This window comes from Artemia franciscana, chromosome 1, assembly GCF_032884065.1.
Source record: "Artemia franciscana chromosome 1, ASM3288406v1, whole genome shotgun sequence".
NCBI lineage: Eukaryota > Metazoa > Arthropoda > Branchiopoda > Anostraca > Artemiidae > Artemia > Artemia franciscana.
Genome location: NC_088863.1, coordinates 21540889 through 21562494, shown reverse-complemented (window position 1 = coordinate 21562494; position 21606 = coordinate 21540889). Strand labels below are relative to the sequence as shown.

The following is a 21606-nucleotide window of genomic DNA, read 5'->3' as shown; positions in this document are numbered from 1 at the left end:
AAGAAAAATAAACGAATAGAAAATCACATAAGTCTCTTCTAGGTACAACTTGTATTGATTATTATGTCTACAATAACTGGTTTCTCTTCTTTCACTATGCCAAACTACTACTTCCACCCGCAGTTCCCGTATGGTAATGGGTACACGACAAACGAGGTGTCTAGCATCTACCTTATACCGTCAATTTATGAATTATATCACCCTGTCTTTGCTCACAGAAAGCCTTACCACCCAGAAAAAACTGATGGAAAACCTTACCGCCAGGTAATTGGTCAGAGTAAAGTAACAGCTGAAGAAGGGAATCCTTGGAATATACCAGGCGTTTTGAAGCCCCATGAAGCCTATCAGCTAGTTATGAAAGCCATAGCAAATAGAACTGAATATTAATTTTTTGTTTTATTTAAGAAAAGTAATTGCACATACATATATTCTTTTAACGTCTTTATCTTTTAGCGACAAATAGACGAGCCTTTCATGGCAGATTATGTTCTAGTATGCACCTCCTTTCTCTCTAACTCCCATTCCCCCACCCACTCTCTCTATGCTTCTCTTTCTCATCCTCTCTCTTTTTCTCGCGCTCTCTCTCTCTTCCCCCCTGCTCTCAATCTCTCTCTCTCTCTCTCTCCCCTTCACACCATTACACTGTGGCGTAGCTAAATGACGACCTATCCGGAATTTTTGCCCTAAATTTGGAAAATGATGACCAAATAAGGACGTTTCTCTCATTTGGATCTTCCAACCTCGGAGATAGACTGGATACCCTCAAATAAATTATTTCTGATCATGCTTTTAGAGAACAATAGTGAAATTAAATACAATTCTTATAGTGTCTTTTGTTCCATATTTTTCTTTTATGTTAACTTCTTCCAATTCTTTTCATTTATTAAAGCAAACTTTACGGTGCCATGACCTGATGATGTGCAACTAGTCCTAGCATTTATTTTTCTCATCTTTAAATATTTATTAGAAGTTTTTTAAAGCAACTAAGAAAAGCTTCTTTTAGAAAGATCGCTGCTGGTAGGGTATAGTTCCACATGGCCACAGTACATCAAAAAAAATTTTTATGAGGGATTCCTGGCAGAGATTTCGCTGCTGTTGGTAAGACAGGGAACACTATGGTGTGTCTATTGAATCAGCTTAGCCTTGCAAAATACGACCTTTGATAGTTCCACTGATTCAAATTTCTCCGTGGGGGGGGGGGGTAAATATGGTATTTTCGTCAGGAAAGTAAATGGGAATATTTAGGATATTATAATATTGATCGAATTATGTGTATTATGATTATTTGCAAGGAGCAATGAAACCCAAGGATTTCTCTCTGGGGTTGCACCTGAAAATTAAAATCAGAAGAACCTGAAAAATAAACATTAGCTTTAAATTAAGAACAGAATTGTTATGAGGGATCTCTGAAGTTTAAGCAGACATTATTCAAAATTAAAAATAAAAGTAAAAATTGTTTGTAAATTTATGTGTAATTGTGAAAAAAAAAACTGCAGCTATAGACGTTTGTGGAATATTGCGTTTTTGTTTTGGTTGTATCCAAAGGTGATAGTAAAGGTTAGAAAAATAAAATTTATAAACAGATGAAAATAAGTTGATTAAAATATTGCTTTCTATGTATTTGAATAAGGTTTTGACCTTACATGACCGCTACAGTACCCAAAAAATTTGTCAAGGGTAGGCAAGGTTATTTTTGTGATGGTAAAAAGAATTAGTCTAACATATGTGCATGAGAGTATCCGATTAATGATGTTAATTATATTAATCATCAGTTTTTCCTTTTGACTAACTTATGCACAACCATATGAAATAAGGGCTAAAGAATCTGTCAAACAGTTCGTGGTAACGAACTGTAGTAAGGAGCGACCCGGCTCAATAGTAACCGAAACTCTAAAACATTGAATTTTGATGTCAAGAGCTACATCAAAAGAATCGAATTTTAATGCTGATTTTAAATATATAAGTTTCATCAAGTTTAGTCTTACCCATCAAAAGTTACGAGCCTGAGAAAATTTGCCTTATTTAGGAAAATAGGGGAAAACACCCCCTAACAGTCGTAGGATCTTAACAAAAATGACACCATCAGATTCAGCGTATCAGAGAACCCTACTGTAGAAGTTTCAAGCTCCTATCTACAAAAGTGTGGAATTTTGTATTTTTTGCCAGAAGACAAATCACGGGTGCGTGTTTATTTCTTTGTTTTTTTTCTTTTCTTTTCCCCAGGGGTCATCGTATCGACCAAGTGGTCCTAGAATGTCGTGAAAATGAAAAGTTATAGTGCCCTTTTTAAGTGACCAAAAAAATTGGAGGGCATATAGGCCCCCTCCCACGCTCATTTTTTTCCCAAAGTCAACGGATCAAAATTTTGAGATAGCCATTTTGTTCAGCATAGTCAAAAACCATAATAACTATGTCTTTAGGGATGACTTACTCCCCCACTATCCCTGGGGGAGGGGCTGCAAGTTACAAACTTTGACCAGTGTTTACATATAGTAATGGTTATTGGGAAGTGTACAGACGTTTTCAGGGGGATTTTATTTATTTTGTTTGGGGATGGGGCTGAGGAGAGGGGGCTATGTTGGAGGATCTTTCCTTGGAGGAATCTGTCATGGGGGAAGAAAAATTCAATGACAGGGGCGCAGGATTCTCTAGCATTACTATAAGAAAACAATGAAAAATAAACATGAAAACGTTTTTTCAAATGAAAGGAAGAAGTAGCATTGAAACTTAAAACGAACAGAGATTATTACGCATATGAGGGGTTTTAAAAATACTTTAGCATAAAGAGCGAGGTATTTAGGAGGAGATAATACCTTGCTCTTTATGTTAAAGTATTTTTAGTAATTTCAACTATTTATTCTACGGCCTTTCTGATTCAGGGGTCATTCTTAAAGAATTGGGAAAAAACTTACGATTTAGTGTAAAGAGCGAGGTATTAACGAGGGTACAAACCCCCTCGTATACATAATGAAAATATAAGGTTATGAAAGTTTGTTACGTAAGTTAATTCTTAAGTTACGTATATTTTTTAGTTAATAAAAACGTTCGTTAAAAATTAAAAGTTCTAGTTGCCTTTTTAAGTAACCGAAAAATTGGAGGGCAACTAGGCCTCCTTCTCCACCCCTTATTTCTCAAAATCGTCTTATCAAAACTAAGAGAAAGCCATTTAGCCAAAAAAAGAATTAATATACAAATTTCATTTTAATAATTTATGTGTGGAGAGCCAAAACCAAACATGCATTAATTCAAAAACGTTCAGAAATTAAATAAAAAAAAACTAATTTTTTTAGTTGAAATTAAGGAGCGGCATTAAAACTTAAAACGAACAGAAATTACTCCGTATATGAAATGAGTTGTCCCCTCCGCAATCCCTCGCTCTTTACGCTAAATCTTGACTCTTTGCCACAATTCTACTTTTTAAAACAATTAAAAGCTTTAGCGTAAAGAGCGAGGGATTGCGGAGGGGACAACTCATTTCATATACGGAGTAATTTCTGTTCTTTTTAAGTTTTAATGTCGCTCCTTAATTTCAGCTAAAAAAATTAGTTTTTTTTATTTAATTGCTGCAAGGAGCGACTGAGAAAAATTTAATTATTCACCGCAACACTTTAAAAACTAAAATCCAATAAGTAGTAGAATCAGATGATAACCATTAAGCTGCAAAAATTGAGCAGCAAACTAATAAGCTACAAAAATTATATGTTTACGCTGTCCAAAGAAAAATTGTTGACACAAATTTGACTACCAATTATGTTTCTTACGTTTCTACCTAAATTGTCTTTGGAGATATCTTTTAATAAACTGTCAACGCCAAATTCCACAGAACTCAACATTAAAAATATATCCCCTTTTAATGGCAGTTTTATTCATGTTTTGAAGTTCAATTTTTATTTTTATAAGAAATAGCAGTCAATATTTCATACCTAAAGGATGTTGCTACAAGCATAGACTGAGTAAAATTTTATTTTTCACCACAACACATAAAAAACTAAAATATATCATCAATATAGTGATTTGTGAAAACATTCAAAACACGAATTAAGTACTGAAAAGATAGGAACTGGGAACCATAGGAACTAAAGCCACAACATACAAGTAAAATTTACCCTGAACGAAATAAACGTGTCAAGAAGTATAAAACTGAAGTTTCTGCCGGTCCATCGCTCTGAACATCATTCATAATATTCTTTGTTGGTTCAGTTTTCGGTCCGAGATAATCAATTTCTTCCAGCACAGATAGAGTTATGAATTGTGGATCTGGTGTCTTCAATGGCTTTGGAGTGGGATAAAACTTTCGATGAATCTCACGTAGCTGATCAAGAGCTACGTTTGCGAGGGGATCATTATTTAGTTTCTCACTGAGTTGAAGTAAAGGTAAATGAAAATTACCCGCTGATTCTCGTGCTTTTTCTGAATTATCTTGCACGGTGATGTTCAAGGATACGTTGTGTGTCTGTTTAGCTGAAGGGTGTCCACAAGGACGTGGGAAGAGAGACGAAACCATTGTTGTTTGACCGTCTTCATTCACAGCTTCCAAAAACAAACCGTGATTTGTCGTGCGAGTGCTACCCCACATCCATTGGCGGGTTACTTTTGTGATGTCGAATATTAGCTCGATTTGTTCGTTTGGGTAAAACCATCGAGAAGAAACTAGCTTCTTCCGTGCTGCAAGGAAAAACAATATTTTCAGAGTCGAGCTACTGTTAAAACACTGAGCTTACTCAAGCCGCAGTTTCAATTAAGCTGCGTTTTTTCAAACAATAATCAAATTTGGTAATCATAGAGTTCGGATTATTGTAAATAGATTTTTATCCTGCACGAAGAGACTTGAAGTTGCGTTTTTTCAAACAATACTCAAATTTGGTAGTCATAGAGTTCGGATTATTGTAAATAGATTTTTATCCCACACGAAGAGACTTGAAGTTGCGTTTTTTCAAACAATAATCAAATTTGGTAATCATAGAGTTCGGATTATTGTAAATAGATTTTTATCCTGCACGAAGAGACTTGAAGTTGCGTTTTTTCAAACAATACTCAAATTTGGTAGTCATAGAGTTCGGATTATTGTAAATAGATTTTTATCCCACACGAAGAGACTTGAAGTTGCGTTTTTTCAAACAATAATCAAATTTGGTAATCATAGAGTTCGGATTATTGTAAATAGATTTTTATCCCACACGAAGAGACTTGACTTTTAGTTAGTTGTTTTGTTTTCAACGTTTGTACTCTTTTTTCTTTTTCTTTTCGTAGTGTGTACGTGTTTTTTTCCTGTGAAATACCTGTTTTTGGTTTATTCACGAAATAAAGTATCTATCTATATACTCATCACTTCAAAAAATGTTTCTTAATGCCTTCTTACCCCATTTACTCCAAAATATTTAAACCAGACACTTAGAACTTACAGTCTCGAGACCACATTGAAATCACACTGCGGCCCATGAAGACTTTTACAGAAGTTTAAAATGCATCTATAAGCATAAAAAAAAATGCTTTAACGATATATTATAATGGAAAGAGAAATAAACATTTGTGTCTTTTTTATATGAAATTGAACAAATAACTAAATAAGACTGAAACATCCGCTGACAAAGTAATAGATACAAAAAAAAGATCTTGTACAATGGTCAGATGATAAGTATTTGAACTGCCAACAAATTGGTGCCTACAATACTTTGACAATACTATCTTCAAAAAGTAGCTTTTTGTATTTTAGCCACAAAATCTTACCGAGGTCTATTGGCTTATTTTCCATATGTTATTTTTCTTTTAATTATCAAATGTCACTGTTTTCCAAGAATGGGAAAATGCAAGTTGCGACAAAAAAATTCTTCAAAACTTTTCTTCTATAGAGATAAAAGTGGAAATATTTGCTACATCAGGTATGTCTGCTGGCCACTGTGCTGCACAGTGCTGGCTGCTGGCCACTTTTAGTGCTGGCTGCTGTCCACAGGTATGTCTGCTGGCCACTTTTCTTGCACAGATACACTGCTATTTTTGCTGTTTTTTTTTCTTTCTTTTAGATTGTATCCTATTAACAAATAATCCACATGCTTCTTGTGATATTAAAAATACTGCTTCGATTCATATGCAAGATGATGTTAATAACATTTGCTACCACAGTCTTGTACAAAATGCAGTTTTTTTTTTTGTAAAAAAAGGTTCTATTTTGAAATTAATTTTCTTTTTTTTAATTACAAAAGGAAGTAAATGTAGCAATTTCCTTTCAAATGAGCCATTAAACAGCTCTCCAGTATTCTCCAGTATTCAGCTCTCCCAGTATATTTTTATAAAAACCATCGAATTACATTAATATTAGAAATACTCCTTACTGTCAGTTGAAAAAAAAACTATTTTTCTTATTAAATTGTATGATAAATTGGCGAAAATATTAGTAAAAACTATACCAAATGACATTGAAAATTGTTTTCCAGCAAAAACTATAAAAACTATCGAATTACATTAATATTAGAAATAAAACTTGAACAAGTGACACAAAATTGGTTTAGGCCATACAGATATATAAAGGATACCTTTAGATCCACCCTCCTCCCACCCAGCCTAAAATCTCGTGGTTTTTGCGATTTTAACAGTTCGTCTACTGTTGGTTTTATTCAAAGCTGTTTTACTAAAAAAAACGTTGTCCCTTCCCTTAAATAACTCCTGAGCTAAGATTTGATCAAGCATCAAGGACTCCTGCATTACTTTTTACGACTTGCATTACTTTTTATTATGTAATTAGCCTTTTTCACATCCCACCCTTCCTACGAGCCCTCTACCCCATAACAGCCAAAATACGTGATTAAGGGTAACAGTATTGAAAAATTTGACGGAAGAAGATGCAGCAAATTTGATTTTAAAAAGGGGTAGAATGTTTTCTTGTTAATATTTTCATTTTTTTTATAGGCGTATGCATATGAATTGATTTTAATGTTAAGAGTTTAGGTTTAAGGAGTGGTAGCCTTGCATATAGAAAGCTTTCTACTCTTTTGACTTTTTAATATCGCCCTGTAATTTTATTTGAAAAAGAGTTTTTGGTTTTATATATTTAATTTTTTAATAAGTTAGAAAAGCATACGTACATCTAGATTTCTTGAGTGGGCGGCTATAAGCATAAAGGCTAACTTTGATTCTTTGTCCAGTCTCATAAGAATCCATGTCGAAGTCATGAGTGGCATCTGTTTGGAGCTCAGGATCCTGAAAAAAAAAAAACAATTACTCTCTTAGCTTCTTTTCTTCTTCTTCTAGAGATTAGAATCTTAGGTATTTACTTGCTTCCTTCATTTTGGTTCACGTCTTTGGTCGTCAAAATTAAATCAGAAAAGCAATTTTTTTTATTGAAAGTAAGGAACGGCATTAAAACTTAAAACGAACAAAAACTATTCCGTATATGAAAGGGGATCTCCCCTCCTCAACGCATCGCTCTTCACGTTAAAGTTTTTTATTGTTTTAAGAAGTAGAGTTGTGAGAAAAAGTCAAACTTTAGCGTCAAGAGCGGAACATTGAGAAGGAGAACAGCCCCTTTCATATAAGGAATGATTTCTGTTCGTTTTAAGTTCGCTCCTTACTTTCAATTAAAAAAAAACCTGTTTTTTATTTAATTTCTGAAAGTTTTTAATTAATACAGGTTTTGATTTTGGCTCACCATACGTGAATAATTAAAACGAAATTTGCATATTAATTTTACCCTTTTTTGATTAAACGGCTTTCTCAAAATTTTTGTCAGATGAAATTGTTAAAAAAGGGGTGGGGGAGGAGGCCTGGTTACCCTCCATTTTTTCGGTTACTAAAAAAGGCCACTAGAACCTTTAATTTTATTTACGAACGTTTTTATCAGTACTAAATATACATAGCTTAAGAATTAACTTAGGTAACTAATTTCTATATTCATATATTTTTATTACGAATATGAGGGGAATCTCCCCCTCGTCAACACCTCACTCTTTACGCCAAAGTTTAAATTTTGTTCCAATCCTTTGAGAACGCCAACCCCTAATCACAAAGGCTGTTTAATTATAGTAAATAGCTCTTTTGAAATTCCTAAGAATACTTTAGCGTAAAGAGCGAGGCATTGAGAAGGGGACGAATCCCCTCATATACGCAATAATTTATGTTGGTTTCAAGTTTTAATGTTGCGCCTTACTTTCAGTTGAAATAACTTTTTTTTTATTTAACTTCTCATTGTTTTTTTAAATAATGCAGGAAATCCAGCACTCCCTTCATGGAAATTCTCTTCCCACATTCTTCAATGGAAAGATCTTCCCACGTAACCCCTTCCCACGACCCCCCCACCAGAAAATCCCCCTGAAAACGTGTATATACTTCCCAATTACCAATACTATATGCAAACAATGGGCAAAATTCATAACTTGCAGCCCCTCCCCCGGGGACTGTGGGGGATTAAGTCGTCCTCAAAGACATAGTTATTGGATTTTTCGACTATGCTGAGCAAAATGGCTATTGAAAAATTTTGATCCTGTGACTTTGGGAAAAAATGACCATGGGATGGGGCCTAATTGCCCTCCATTTTTACTTGGGTACTAGAACTTTTAATTTCCGTTAAAATGAGCCCTCTCATGACATTCTAGGACAACTGGGTCGATACGATCACCCCGGGAAAAAAAGCAAAAAACAAATAAACACGCATCCGTGATCTTTCTTCTGGCAAAAAATACAAAATTCCACATTTTTGTAGATAGGAGCTTGAAACCTTTACAGTAGGGTTCTCTGATACTCTGAATTGGATGGTGGGATTTTCATTAAGATTCTATGACCCTTAGAAGTGCTTCCCCCTTTTTTCGAAAATAAGGCAAATTTCCTCAGGCTCGTAGCTTTTGATGGGTAAGATTAAACTTGATGAAACTTATATATTTAAAATCAGCATAAAATCCAATTCTTTTGACGTATCTATTGGTATCAAAATTCTGTTTTTTGTAGTTTCGGTTACTATTGCACCGGGTTGCTCCATACTTACATTTCGTTACCACGAACTTTTTGATAATTTGAAAAGAATTATGGCATATAAAAATGAAGAATCATATCAACGACGGATATTGAAATTGCGTGCATTCAGAAGGTCTATGCCAAATTCTATACATATTTGGTAAATATACCCTCTTTTACTTCGCGGTTGGAGAGTCAAGTTAATAATTTTAGAGGGTGGGGAGAAGTAGTGCCAAATGTAGAGTGATTTGGCATTTTCCTCGGCTCCAGATTTCGTAACATGCTTTTTTGGTGCATTTTCATTGAAAAATGCTCTTTTTCGTATTTTATTGACATAATTGAAAAAAATAACAAAATTGCTCCGTAAATTTTGAAAAGCATATTTTGCCATCCCCCTAAATTTAATGTAGGAGGAGAACACCCCCGAGGAGGGAGGGGGGTAGAAACGCTGGGAGAAAGGTGTTTGCATTGCTTGATAATTGCCAAAGATCCCTAAAAAATTCACATCCACCTTCTCAGATGTGTGTGCAGAAATCTATTCCGGGGTAAGGGGGCAACATTTGGGAGGGAGGGGGAAAAACAGGAATTGTGCGAATTATATGACGGTTATATTAGAAAATTCGGAAAACCATGCGATGTCAGAGGGCAAAGCTATTGACACAATAGCCCTTGCCCTGCGTATATACCTACTCCACTCCCAAGGAAAATTCATATTCAAATTATTATACTGAAATCAGAACACCACTACCTCAAATAATTCACTGTATGCTTGCTTACCCCATCCATTCAGATATAATTCTCATATTAAAATTTAAACACATTGTGCTGCTCAAACTGCAAAATAAGGGTTATCCGGCAGTCAAAATCTGTCGACTGAAACGTTCGGTCAACAGACAGAACGTTCCAAAACTTCAAAGTAATGGTAATAATAATCTCCTGTATGAATAGTTCGTTTATGATGATTTTTGATGATTTAAACGACGATTACGATCTTTTATTGATTTTTTCGTTATCCCACTATGAAAGGACTTATTTACACGTGAAAGGTTACACTTAACGTAATGTAACTTAACCACTTATCATAGAAAATAACGTACGTCTTCTGAAATCGCTTACTGCCACGCCGTACAAAAAAAAAAAAATACTAATTACAAAATAACCAACCTTCTCAAGTGGCATAAATAAACTGTTTTAGCTGCAAAAGTCTCGAATACCTGGAGAAAAGAACAGCACCGCCTTTTTAAATCCTGATTGGTTCTTTTGTAAGAAATATTAAGCCAGTAACAGAATAAAAAAATTTTAGTCACAATTTTTTTTTTTAATTAAGCGTTCTGTTTCTTTGTGGTTGAAGTTTTTGTTAAAAAAAAAGTTTGGAAGTTTTAACAAGTCTCGAAAGAGGATTTATTAGATGTTTTCCAGAGGAACTGTCTACAGATATTTTGGTTACGCTAGACTGACCGTATATCAAACAACAAAGCTGTCTGAAGTATGTAGTCCTATCCCACTTTCTTGGGCTATACTGAGAGAAAGGTTCAGGTGGCAAGGACACATTCCATGGATGAAGGATGACAAGTTGTCAAAGATTGTTCTTCTCATCCATGCGTCTAAGGCCACACAAAAAGTTGTTTGTCCCTGAATAGAACGACCCGAAGGTCGTCCCGTTGGGAAGAGGTCACGAGGAAAGATTGAAAGGAAATTGGAACTTTTCGGGAATGGCTGAAGAGTGAAGCATTGAACTGATTTGGTGAAAAAGGAGCACGCAGATGTGCTGGCCAACAACACTACTGAAGGATACTTAAACTCCAGGGAAGGAGTTTAAAAAGCAGTGGTAAAACTGTAGATGACGTTCTTTTGTTTTCTCGGAAAGCAGTTCACTTAGGCAAATGAAAACTTTCAGGAATGAACCAGAGCCGCCATTACGTAAATGTAAAGGAGTTTTTAAGCTCTTAACTCAGCCCCTTCATATTTCTGAGGCTTACAAGATTGCTTAGAAGACAGGCCTTAGTTTGGCGATTTTTGTTTTGTTTTGAGCTGAGTCCTGTTTTCTTTGACTAGGTCTGAAGACACAACTCCAGTAACTTGAGCAGGATTTAACCCAGAATATATTTTTTTCAAATCCGTCAAATTTTTACAAATTTTCTATAACTTCACAAATAAGGGTTGAGCGAAGTTATTGCGCTGAAAATATTTGTTTTAGGCTTCATTTATGTTGTAGGTCTATTCTGAAAATTCAACCTTTATAACACAAAGTTTTTCCAAGTTCATCAAATGTTTTACCCTTTGAAGGGGAAATGCGTGGAGTTATATACATCAAAAGACCTAGTAAAGCCCAATTTATGCTCAGGGTCCATCACTGAAAGTTTCTTTCCCCTAAATCAACTACTTTCGAAGAGAGAGAAAAAAACAACCTAATAGTTTATCCAAGGACTACAAAAAAAAAGCTTTCAGAGTTGGTATACTATTAGACAGCTATCACTCGCTATTATATTGTGACAATTGTGAAGAATGTGACAACATAGCTCTTTACTCATAGACAATACACGTGCGACTGTATACCCCTAAAAATCAAGTTGCAAACCCCTTAATGATACCGAATTTCCAGACTGACTTGCAATTAGCGAAGAAATAGTTTGTTTTCCCACGAGTAAGTCCTCTTTTGATCCTAGACACCTCGTTGTGACACCTTTAATCACTTCTAAATATCCTGTCTAGACAAGAAGTTTTGAAAAAAAAATCATATGATTGGAATTCTAGAAAACTAAATTTCCTCTCTTCTCTCAAACCATTTCTTCGCGTTCAATTTAAAAACCGGAAGCTTGGAAAAAACATGAAATGATTCTTTCTAGTAGATTTTTCGTAAAGTTTTTGAAAATAAAATGCTCTTGACTTTAAAATTCATTTTTCTCATACAAATTTGCAAAAGGAGTGATTTTTAAGATATCTAACTTAGAATTCAAATTCAAACACTTTATTAGCCTCCAAAATTCAAGAGTGTAAAGAAAAATAAAATCAACAAACTGGCCATATAAATTTAAGATAATAAACCAATATAAATACTGGCCAATATGTATAAGTGCTAATAATGCTTAATTTCTTTAGTAACATTCTAATTTTTAACATAAACACGCACAGAAAAGAATCTAAATTTGGGGAACGTTAAAAATTATAAAGTTATAAAACATGACAGAACCAATACTATAATTTCAAAAATTTGTAAATTTAAAAATTCCAGAATACAGGCTATAGGAAATCGACGATCCTAGAGAATTTTTTTGCTTCATATTCACTATCATAACGGGACCTTCCATACTATATTGTTTTATAATTGAAGAAAACGTTTTACAGAGCACACTTTAATGAATCTGAATAACGATTTTAAGGCTCTTCCATAGTCAATTCCCTCCCTTTAAAAAGTAGTCCTGTATAAGAAAATTTACGCCTGGGAGTAGAGGGTTGGGTTACATTTTCATTCTTGCCCTGCAAATTGTTAAATGACCGGGTAAAAACGTCAAAACTGACTGGGTTTTTGGATTAAAACCGTCTTTAAAGAACATTCCATCATTTCCTTTATTTGAATTTTTGAGTGACTCGATATATAGTGCGATATATACTTCGCACACTCCAGTAACACTTCACCTGTGAAGCCGAACGAGGATTGTTACAACACTTCCCGTTACCCTGGCAATGTAAACCAAGTCTATGTCTTTTAATCAAACAGTTTGTGATAACGAACTGTAGTAAGGAGCGACCCGGCTCAATAGTAACCGAAACTCTAAAAAACGGAATTTTGATACCAATAGTTACATCAAAAAAATTGCATTTTAATGCTGATTTTAAATATATAAGTTTCATCAAGTTTAGTCTTATCCAAAAGTTATGAGCCTGGGAAAATTTGCCTTATTTTAAAAAATAGGGGAAACGCCCCCTAAAATTCATATAATCTTAACGAAAATCACACCATCAGATTCAGCGTATCAGAGAACCCTACCATAGAAGTTTCAAGCTCCTATCTCCAAAAATGTGGAATTTTTTTTTTCATGGATGCGTGTTTATTTGTTTTTTTTTTTTGTTTTTCAGGGGTGATCGTATCGACCCAGTGATCCTAGAATGTCGCAAAAGGGCTCATTCTAACGGAAATTAAAAGTTCTAACGCTATTTTTAAGTGACCAAAAAATTGGGGGACATCTAGGCCCCCTCCCACGCACATTTTTTCACCAAAGTCACTGGATTCAAAATTTTGAGACAGCAATTCTGTTCAACTTAGTCGAAAACCTAGTAACTATGTTTTTGGGGACGACTTCATCCACCACAGTCCCCGGGGGAGGGGCTACAAGTTACAAACTTTGACCATTGTTTACATACAGCAATGGTTATTATGAAGTGTACAGACGTTTTCCGGGGGACTTTTTTGGGTTGGGTTGGGGGAAAGGTTTACCTGGGAGGATCTTTCCATGGAGGAATTTATCATGAGGGAAGAGAATTTCCATTAAGGGGGCACAGGATTTTCTAGCATTATTAAAAAAAATTAGAAAAAAAAATAAAAAAAATTTCCAACTGGAAGTAACGAGCAGCATTAAAACTTGAAACGAACTGAAAATATTACAAATATAAGGGGTCCGTCCCCTCCACAGTACCTAGCTCTTTACGCTAAAGTATTTTTAGTAATTTCAACTATTTATTCTATGGCCTTTGTGATTCAGGGGTCTTTCTTAAAGAATAGGGACAAAATTCAAGCTCTAGTGTAAAGAGCGAGGTATTGACGAGGAAGCCAACCCCCTCATACATGTAATAAAAACACACAAATATAGAAGTTCATTATGTAAGTTAATTCGTAAGTTATGTATATTTATTACTAACAAAAACGTTCATAAAAAAAATAAAAATTCAGTTGCATTTTTAAGTAACCAGCAATTGGAGGGCAACTAGACCTCCTCCCCCACCCCTTTGTTTTATAAAAATCGTCAGATCAAATCTGTGAGAAAGCTATTTAGCAAAAACAAAAAATTCAAATTTCGTTGTAATTATTCATGTGTGGTGAGCCAAAATTAAAACATGCATTAATTCAAAAAGGTCCAGAAATTAAATAAAAAAACGAGTTTTTTTTTAACTGCAAGTAAGGAGCGACGTTAAAACTTAAAACGAACCGTATATGAAAAGGGTTGTCCCCCTCCTCAACGCCTCGCTCTTTACGCTAAAGTTTTTATTGTTTTAAAAAGTAGAGTTATGACAAAAAGTCAAACTTTAGCGTAAAGAACGAGGGGTCGAGGAGGGGCTTAATCTAGAAATAGTCCGGCAATATCTTGGAAGTTTTTCTTCTTTTTTGTGTGGTTTAGTGGTGTAGATTTTTCTATGCCATAAATTCGCAGAGTCGAATCGCATCCGAGAAAGGCATAGAGGAAAAGAATTTGGTCACGAAGTGTCTCACCAAGTTTCAGTTTAGCCGCCAATATGTCCCACAGATGGCCTCCAGTTTTCAGCAACTTCGACTCGGAATGGAAAAATATTGGTTAACAGTCTCACTTCGTGTGGTACAGTAAAAGGACTAGTAAGTCCATATATTCTCTTATTAAGACAATGGGTTGGCGTTCTTCCGACTCAACCACAGTAATCACAATCAGAAGGTCAGCATCGGATGGTGACTGGTACACTTTACATTCCGCATCATTAAAGTAGCCCGGCAGTAGTGCTGATGATTGCCTGCTTGTTTTCTTTGTTGTTAAGGAAATCATCTTTTTTTTTTTTACTAAGCAAGGTATTTGCGGCTGAATGCTGATCTTAGCAAAGCCTTTAGATCTGCTCCTCCTCCCATGTGACACCTTTTTGATTGAATCTCCAGCTAAATATCGGTCAAACGCTATGAAAGCACATCCATATCTTCACTTCAAATACTCGACGTATTTGGTGCAAACATCCACTTACGTGCAGCATTTCTCCCAAGACAAACAATATATAAGGGCCCCAACATCTAGTACATACTGAGGTTCATCCAAAATTTTAAGCACACAATCTGTCTTTGGTTGCAGATCTTCAATTTCGCGCCAGATCGCGCTGGCAAGTGCTGGTTGGTCCGCCAACCGAAGGAGACCATTTGGCTCAAATAACGATGGTGGTGAGAAGTGGAGTTCATAATTGAAAAACGTCTGGAGTTCTTCATCTAAATTTTTTGCAACAGTGACCAGCCTTTGGAACATCAAAGCAGGGTCAACGGTAGGCAGTTCTGCTGCTTTCTGCAGGTTACTTTGCATTCTCATAGTAATAGCAGTTGCTTTCTTCTTGAAAGTGTAAATGTTTGCGTATTTTCAAGTCATATCATTCAGGATTTTCCCGTGTATTGGTATAGCCTCGTCTACGTCAACCTGCTCACTCGTAGTCTCACCAGTTACCGTATTCCTCAGAAATGGCTCCCTTGTGAAAGGTGAAAAAATCGAGGAGAAAGTGGGCAACCTTTTCAACATCGTTAAAGCCACGTTCCATTCTTGTTGCTCAAGCTTCTTTGTACTGCTTTGTACTGGGGGGAGTTTGCCCCCCCCCCAAATTTTTGTCCGTCTCGTAAAAACGAAAAAATAATGTATATGAACAAATTCTTGATGGTATTTTTAAATTTTTTTCACCCCCCGCCGAAAAAACCTCCCCGAACAAAAATTCTGGATATGACCCTGCGTATGGCTCTGATAAGCAATGGATAATTCCTTATAATAACATTCTTTTGCTTACTTAGTTTATCACGGTAGATATATTTTCATTAAAAAATATATATTCTTTTTTATCGAGTGGTATATTATTTTTTTCGAAATTGTTGCTTATTAATTCCAGCCTATTAGTATTAGTATTGTTATGATGGGAGTAGACTCACTATCCCTGGATGGAAACTCAGGCCTTCAATGTCCCTTGCTTCTACACCCCAAAAACTACGCTCCATTAGTGGTTGGGGGGTGGCAATGATGGATTTGGCCTCCCCACCCATACCATAAATCTCGCTAACTGTCGGACTTCTCCTTCCTTCACTCTGTTCTCCAGCTCCAATAACACTATGAAATATCTCAAGCCGATATCTAATCCTAGCTGGACATTCTTCTATGAGATGCCTTTCTTTTTTCCACGATAGCCATCTCACACTTTCGGAATAATGTGGATTCAGTCCTCCCTATTTGGGAAAGATGTTTCCCAAAATTTCCAATTCCTGTTATGGCTTCTGTAAAAAATCCTCATCTTAGACTTTTTCAGTCGTAAAAAATGCTTTGTCAATGGGTTAAACTTTGGGAGCAATTCCTTTGTTTCCTTACATCCCACCTTCCTATACCAATTTTGTCCCGCTCTCTCAATCCCCCCCCTTTCGCCACCGCCTTCCAGCAGCCGTGAGAAATGAGAATGAAAGGTTCTGGAATACAGTATGCCAATGATGTCTCAACCTTGGCTACTTCGTCTGCCATTTCATGTCAGGACACGCAGGGTCATTTGGTTTCCTTTGGATACCAAGCCATTTAGATAAGGTAAACAGGTAAAGAAAACGACATTGGACTTTACAGTTCCTACCGATGGTGCTGATCTCTGTTAACGCCCTTTTTCAGGCCGTTTTAGGTCCATTTGACCCTTCAGCCAGGAAATGCAATGGGGGATTGAGGGCCAACCATCCTGTACTTTTGCAAACCCTTCCTGTTTACCTTCCCCAGATTTCTCCAGGTACACATTTAGAGCTGGGTCGACTCTGGCTGAGCTTACAGAGTCATACCACTGACCCCTGTCCCCCAAACCAAATAATTGGGCACACTAGGATTCGAACCCTTGCCCTTTCATAAAAAGGGCTCTGTGTATTCTGATTAGACTTTAAGCATCCCAGCCTAGCCCACTTATAAAGCTTCTCTAGATACTTTTTTTTTTTTTTTTTTTTTTTTTTTTTTTTTTTTTTTTTTTTTTTTTTACTGAAATAATCAAGTAAGGATAAACCCTTATTAAAAGGCACGCTTGTTGTGGCGTCAACAAAAGAAGCAGCTCTTTCCTTTGCTGAGTTCTTCTATTAAGTTTTCTAAATCAAATTTCGGAAAAAAAATTGAAAAGTAGACTCACCTTGTGCAAGACCAACTTCGCATTCAAAATTTCTCCAGGATTACTCAGTATATTCGATAAATTTTGTAGGTCGAAAAATACATTGAAGAAAATTGGGAGGGACCACATGGTTTCGTCAGCATTGCGAGGACTTAGACCTTTAAAAATACATTATAAGCGGCAAAATAATTTCTTTGCACTGCTGTTAGGTGTAAAAAACCGAGATCATAGCAACAAAGTAGAAGTTGGTAAAAATTCAAAATCTTACTTAATAATTCGATAACCTAATAAGCCGCTAATGAGTTATTATCAAGAAGCATGTTTAGATTAAACGGCCACCCAATGGTAAACATGGTAAACATGGTAATCCATGAAAACTCAGTTTCCGAGTTAGTTATACCACTGGATTCAGCTCAAAGAGATGAATGGAATGGTATGTGCAAGAATGTTCTAATAAAATCCCCTGGAAAGGATTTCCTGGCAAAAAACACGTATCTGGAGCATTCTGCCCCGCTTGCCAAAGTCGAAAAATCGACATTCAGCACTCTCAGCGAACTTTAGTATATATTTTAATTGCATAATTGGATGGAAAACTGTCTAAAACCAATCCTAACAACTTTTCTTTCAATCATGTGTTTAGCGTGGAGCATGGGTGGGAAAGTGCTGCGGAACTTGAGAAACTTTGAAGACGATTTTCTCGGAATAATGAAATGTGTATCCACGTTTTTTACATTTGCACGGCCGTAAATTTTGGTATGTTTAGACATATCTAGTTTCTTAGTGAATTTCCATACTTACTGTTCATTTATTGTTTTGCCAAATACGTTTCGGTGAATAGTTAAATAAATTGCAGATATTCATATCATTACTTGATGACTTATACCAAATCAACGCCTGTAATTACTTATTGAAAAAAAAAGGATTGAAACTAAGGCATGTAATGAGGTAGACTCACTTTTTAAATTAAACTTTCCAAAAAAAAACATTGACAGAAAGGGTGAGAAAGTTCTATTCTAGATAGAAAGCTGAGCCTTGTTATTTGATTTCAAACAGCTAATGAAACGTCGTTCTCTTTTCACTTGGGCAAAGTTCAATTTCGGTTGTTATAGCCTGGAAGAGAATGTATTTCCAAAAAATAGCCCTTTTAAATAGCCCTTTATAAATGAATTCGATTTTTATTCTAAATTGTGTTTGTACAAAATAATGAGTTATGGTTTAGAGAACTATAAATATAATACCTGACATTACTTTAAAATGAGTGTATTGTGTTTTTTTTTTATATATCCATAAATATCGTCTATTGCGGTCATTGTTCACTTGAGCAGTAGAAATATTTATTATAAAACTAATTTCCACACCTGTTTTTATTTTGAGCGAAAACCTAAGTAGAAAATTTATATATTTTGTTTTGACTCTGAGATTGCTCTGGGGTAAATAGTCATTCAGTACTTCGGTATCGTTATGAAGAGGTAAATGTGTCAGTTCTCTTCTAGTGAATGTTTAACGGCGCTCTCTTTAAGAGACTAAATTTAAAAAAAAACAATTTTTTTAAGCTAAAAGTAAGGAGCAGTATTAAAACTTAAACGAACAGAAATTACTATGTGTGTGAAGGGGATTGCCTTCTCTTCGACATCTCGCTCTTAGGCTAAAGTTCTATTGTACTTCCACAAAAGCTTTCTATTGTTCTAATTAAACGACCCTTGTGTTTCAGGAGTCGTTCTTGAAGAATTGGGACATAATTCAAACTTTACTGTAAAGAGCGAGGTGTCGAGGAGGGGGCCACCCCCTTCATACAAGAAATAATTTCTGTTCATTTTAAGCTTTATTGTTGCTCCTTTCTTTCAGTTGAAAAAACTTGTTTTTTTTTATTTAATTTCTGATCGTTTTAAAGTAATGCCAGGAAATCCGGCACCACTTCTACGGAGAATTTTCCCTTCCCATGGAAATATCCTCTGGAAAATTCAATTCCGGTGAAAATTTTCCCCGGACAATTACCCTTAACAACTCCATGCGTAAAATTGAGACGGATAAGAGAAAGCAAGACATTTAAAAAGAATTTTGCATAGAAATTCTGGCAAATTACCCCCAGTGTATAATTTCCCTTCCCCCCTGACATGTTCACCCCCTGGAAACTTCCTTACCCGTAGAAATTTCCTCGGTGGAAAAACCCCTAGCACAAAATCCCCCCCACCCGAAAATGCAAATATACTTTACAATAACAAATACTATAAGTAAAAATGGGCAAATTTTATTACTTAAAGACCTTTCCCCTGGGGCTGTGGGTCGGGGGGGGGGGTTCATGTTTTATCAAGAAACATAGTGATTGGACCTTTCAACTATGATGAGCAAAATGGCTATCTCAAAATTTTGATCGGACGACCCTGGGAAAAAAGGGGGCGGGGATGGGGCCAGGTTGCCCTCTAATCTTTGGTCACTGAAAAAGGGCACTAGAACTTCTGGCTTCCGTTCCAATGAGCCCTTTCAAGATATTTTAGGACCACTAGGTCAATACGATCACCCTTGGAAAAAAATAAGTATGTACCCGTGATCTTTCTTCTGGCAAAAACTACAAAATTCCGCATTTTTGCAGATATGAGGTTGAAACAACTTCAGTAGGGTTTTCTGATACGCTGGATCTAATGCTGTGATACTTTTTAAGATTCTAATACTTTTAGAGGATCGAAATCAGGCAAATTATACCCCCTTTTATCGAAAATCAGGCAAGTTTTCTGAGGCTCATAGCCTTTAATCGGTTGAAAGGTTAAATCTAGCTCTTTAAAAGCCTTTAAAAGATTAAACTTGATGAAATTTACATATTTAAAGTAAGCATACTAAGTCGATTCTTTTGATATGTCTATTGGTATCAAAATTCCGTTTTTTAGAGTTTTGGCTGCTATTGAGCCGGGTCGCTCCTTACTTACAGTTTGTTACCACGAACTGTTTAACAAAAAAACCATCACTACCATGGCTGGGATGACGTGTTGCTGCTTTACTTGAACTTATCATGGGCATGTTCTGTGTATATAACTGTCAATCATTTGTTATAGACAGGGGCGAAACTAGAGTTTTGTGTTTGGAGGGGTGATATAAAGAATGTGCCGACAAGATCGTCCAGTGTTCCGACAAATGCAGACACAAAAGCTAATTATGACGTCAAAGACGCCCAAAGTTCCAAGGTGTTGGCATTGCTTGTCGACGCCTTATAACTTGGGGGGGTACCCTCCCAATCCTTCGCCCCCATAGCTATACCCCTGGTTATAAAGCAGCATATGGTGATTTTATAAAGAGACTATGTTTGTTCTTTTGTTAATTCTAGGCATAGCTTAAATAGTGGACTTACTGAAGTAAATTTGGATTTAGCTATACAGTTTACACATATATTTCTCTACGTTTGCGTCAGGACTACTAAGAGAATGAAGGAGGGTGAAGTGAAACACCTGGGCCAGGGGTCCGGGATGAGATATGGTAGAAGTTTTTTTAGCTTAGAAGATTCATACGCTATGATTGATTTTAAGACCCGTTTTATCGTCTAGATTTGTGAAATATACATAGGAACTGCACTCAAATCAAGATATTGCTTCCCAAAGTACAATTAGCTAAGGCGGCATTTGGATACGTTTCCGTATCCAATACGTTTACGTTTCTGTATACCATTCAGTAATACCATGGTTTTTTGGACTTTTACTATTGCAGCTTATATTTTTCACACGATTCTCGTATTACTTGTTTGTAGTGGAAGCTATACACCCCCCCCCCAAAAAAAAAAATGTCAACTCCTCCTCAAAAAGCTCCCTGGGTTACATATTCTGTCATACGCGCCTGGTGCACATCGTTGTCACGTAAAACAAATATTTAATCGCAGCAGCATTGAAAAAACTTGATGCAATAAGATGTTTCTATGCAACAAATATAATCTAAGAAGGTGTAAAATACGATTTACTTGCTTGTTTGATATTAAAGACCCCGCATGATTTGAGACTAAAAACCTCTAGGATGTGATATTTTCTTTGCAATAAATAATATTCTCATTTTTTTGTTAAATAGAATTATCCATAACCAAGTGCTTTAAAGTATTTTCGAACTATAGGGGACTCCTATCCAACGGAGCTGATCCGCATTCAGCTGGATTGGGAATTCTCGTAGTACCTGTAATTTTTTATATCCAACATATATCACATTTTTTCACAACCCCTCCCCCCCAGAACCCAAAACCAATCTTTGCGTATGTACCAACAATGAAAGTATTTGATTTCCAGGTAGCTCGTTGATATTCTTTTTAATTAACTGATTCTTATCACAAAACTATGTGACTTCAAACTTATCCCTCCCTAGATTTACATTAGATATTGTCACTTGTAGCTTAGTTCTATGTTTCTTCGTCATTCCTGTGGCTTTCATTGTTTTTTGTTTTTCACTTGTTCCTCTTGTTTCTTACAACAGTTGTAAAGACTTTGAGTTTTATATAGGAAAAATAATCAAACAGTTCGTGGTAACGATATTTCGATGCTAAAAGATATATCAAAAGAATCAGATTTTTATGCTAATTTTAAATATATAAGTTTCATCAAATTTAGTCTTTGTCATCAAAGGTTACGAGCCTGAGAAAATTTGCCTTATTTTGGG

At 35.7% G+C, this 21606-nt stretch overlaps 1 protein-coding gene across 3 annotated transcripts in view; it reads right to left on the bottom strand.

Moving 5' to 3' along the window:
* Positions 1 to 3947: 3947 nt before the first annotated feature.
* Positions 3948 to 21606, bottom strand: part of LOC136026875 (uncharacterized) — a 37734-nt gene continuing 20075 nt past the window's right edge. For all 3 annotated transcript variants that reach the window (XM_065703668.1, XM_065703678.1, XM_065703687.1), the window contains 3 exons: positions 17005 to 17141; positions 7080 to 7194; positions 3948 to 4665 (listed from right to left, as the gene is read on the bottom strand). In XM_065703668.1, coding sequence (XP_065559740.1) covers positions 4103 to 4665; positions 7080 to 7194; positions 17005 to 17141 — 815 coding nt within the window. In that variant the 3' untranslated portion in view covers positions 3948 to 4102. The remainder of the gene's footprint in view (positions 4666 to 7079; positions 7195 to 17004; positions 17142 to 21606) is intronic.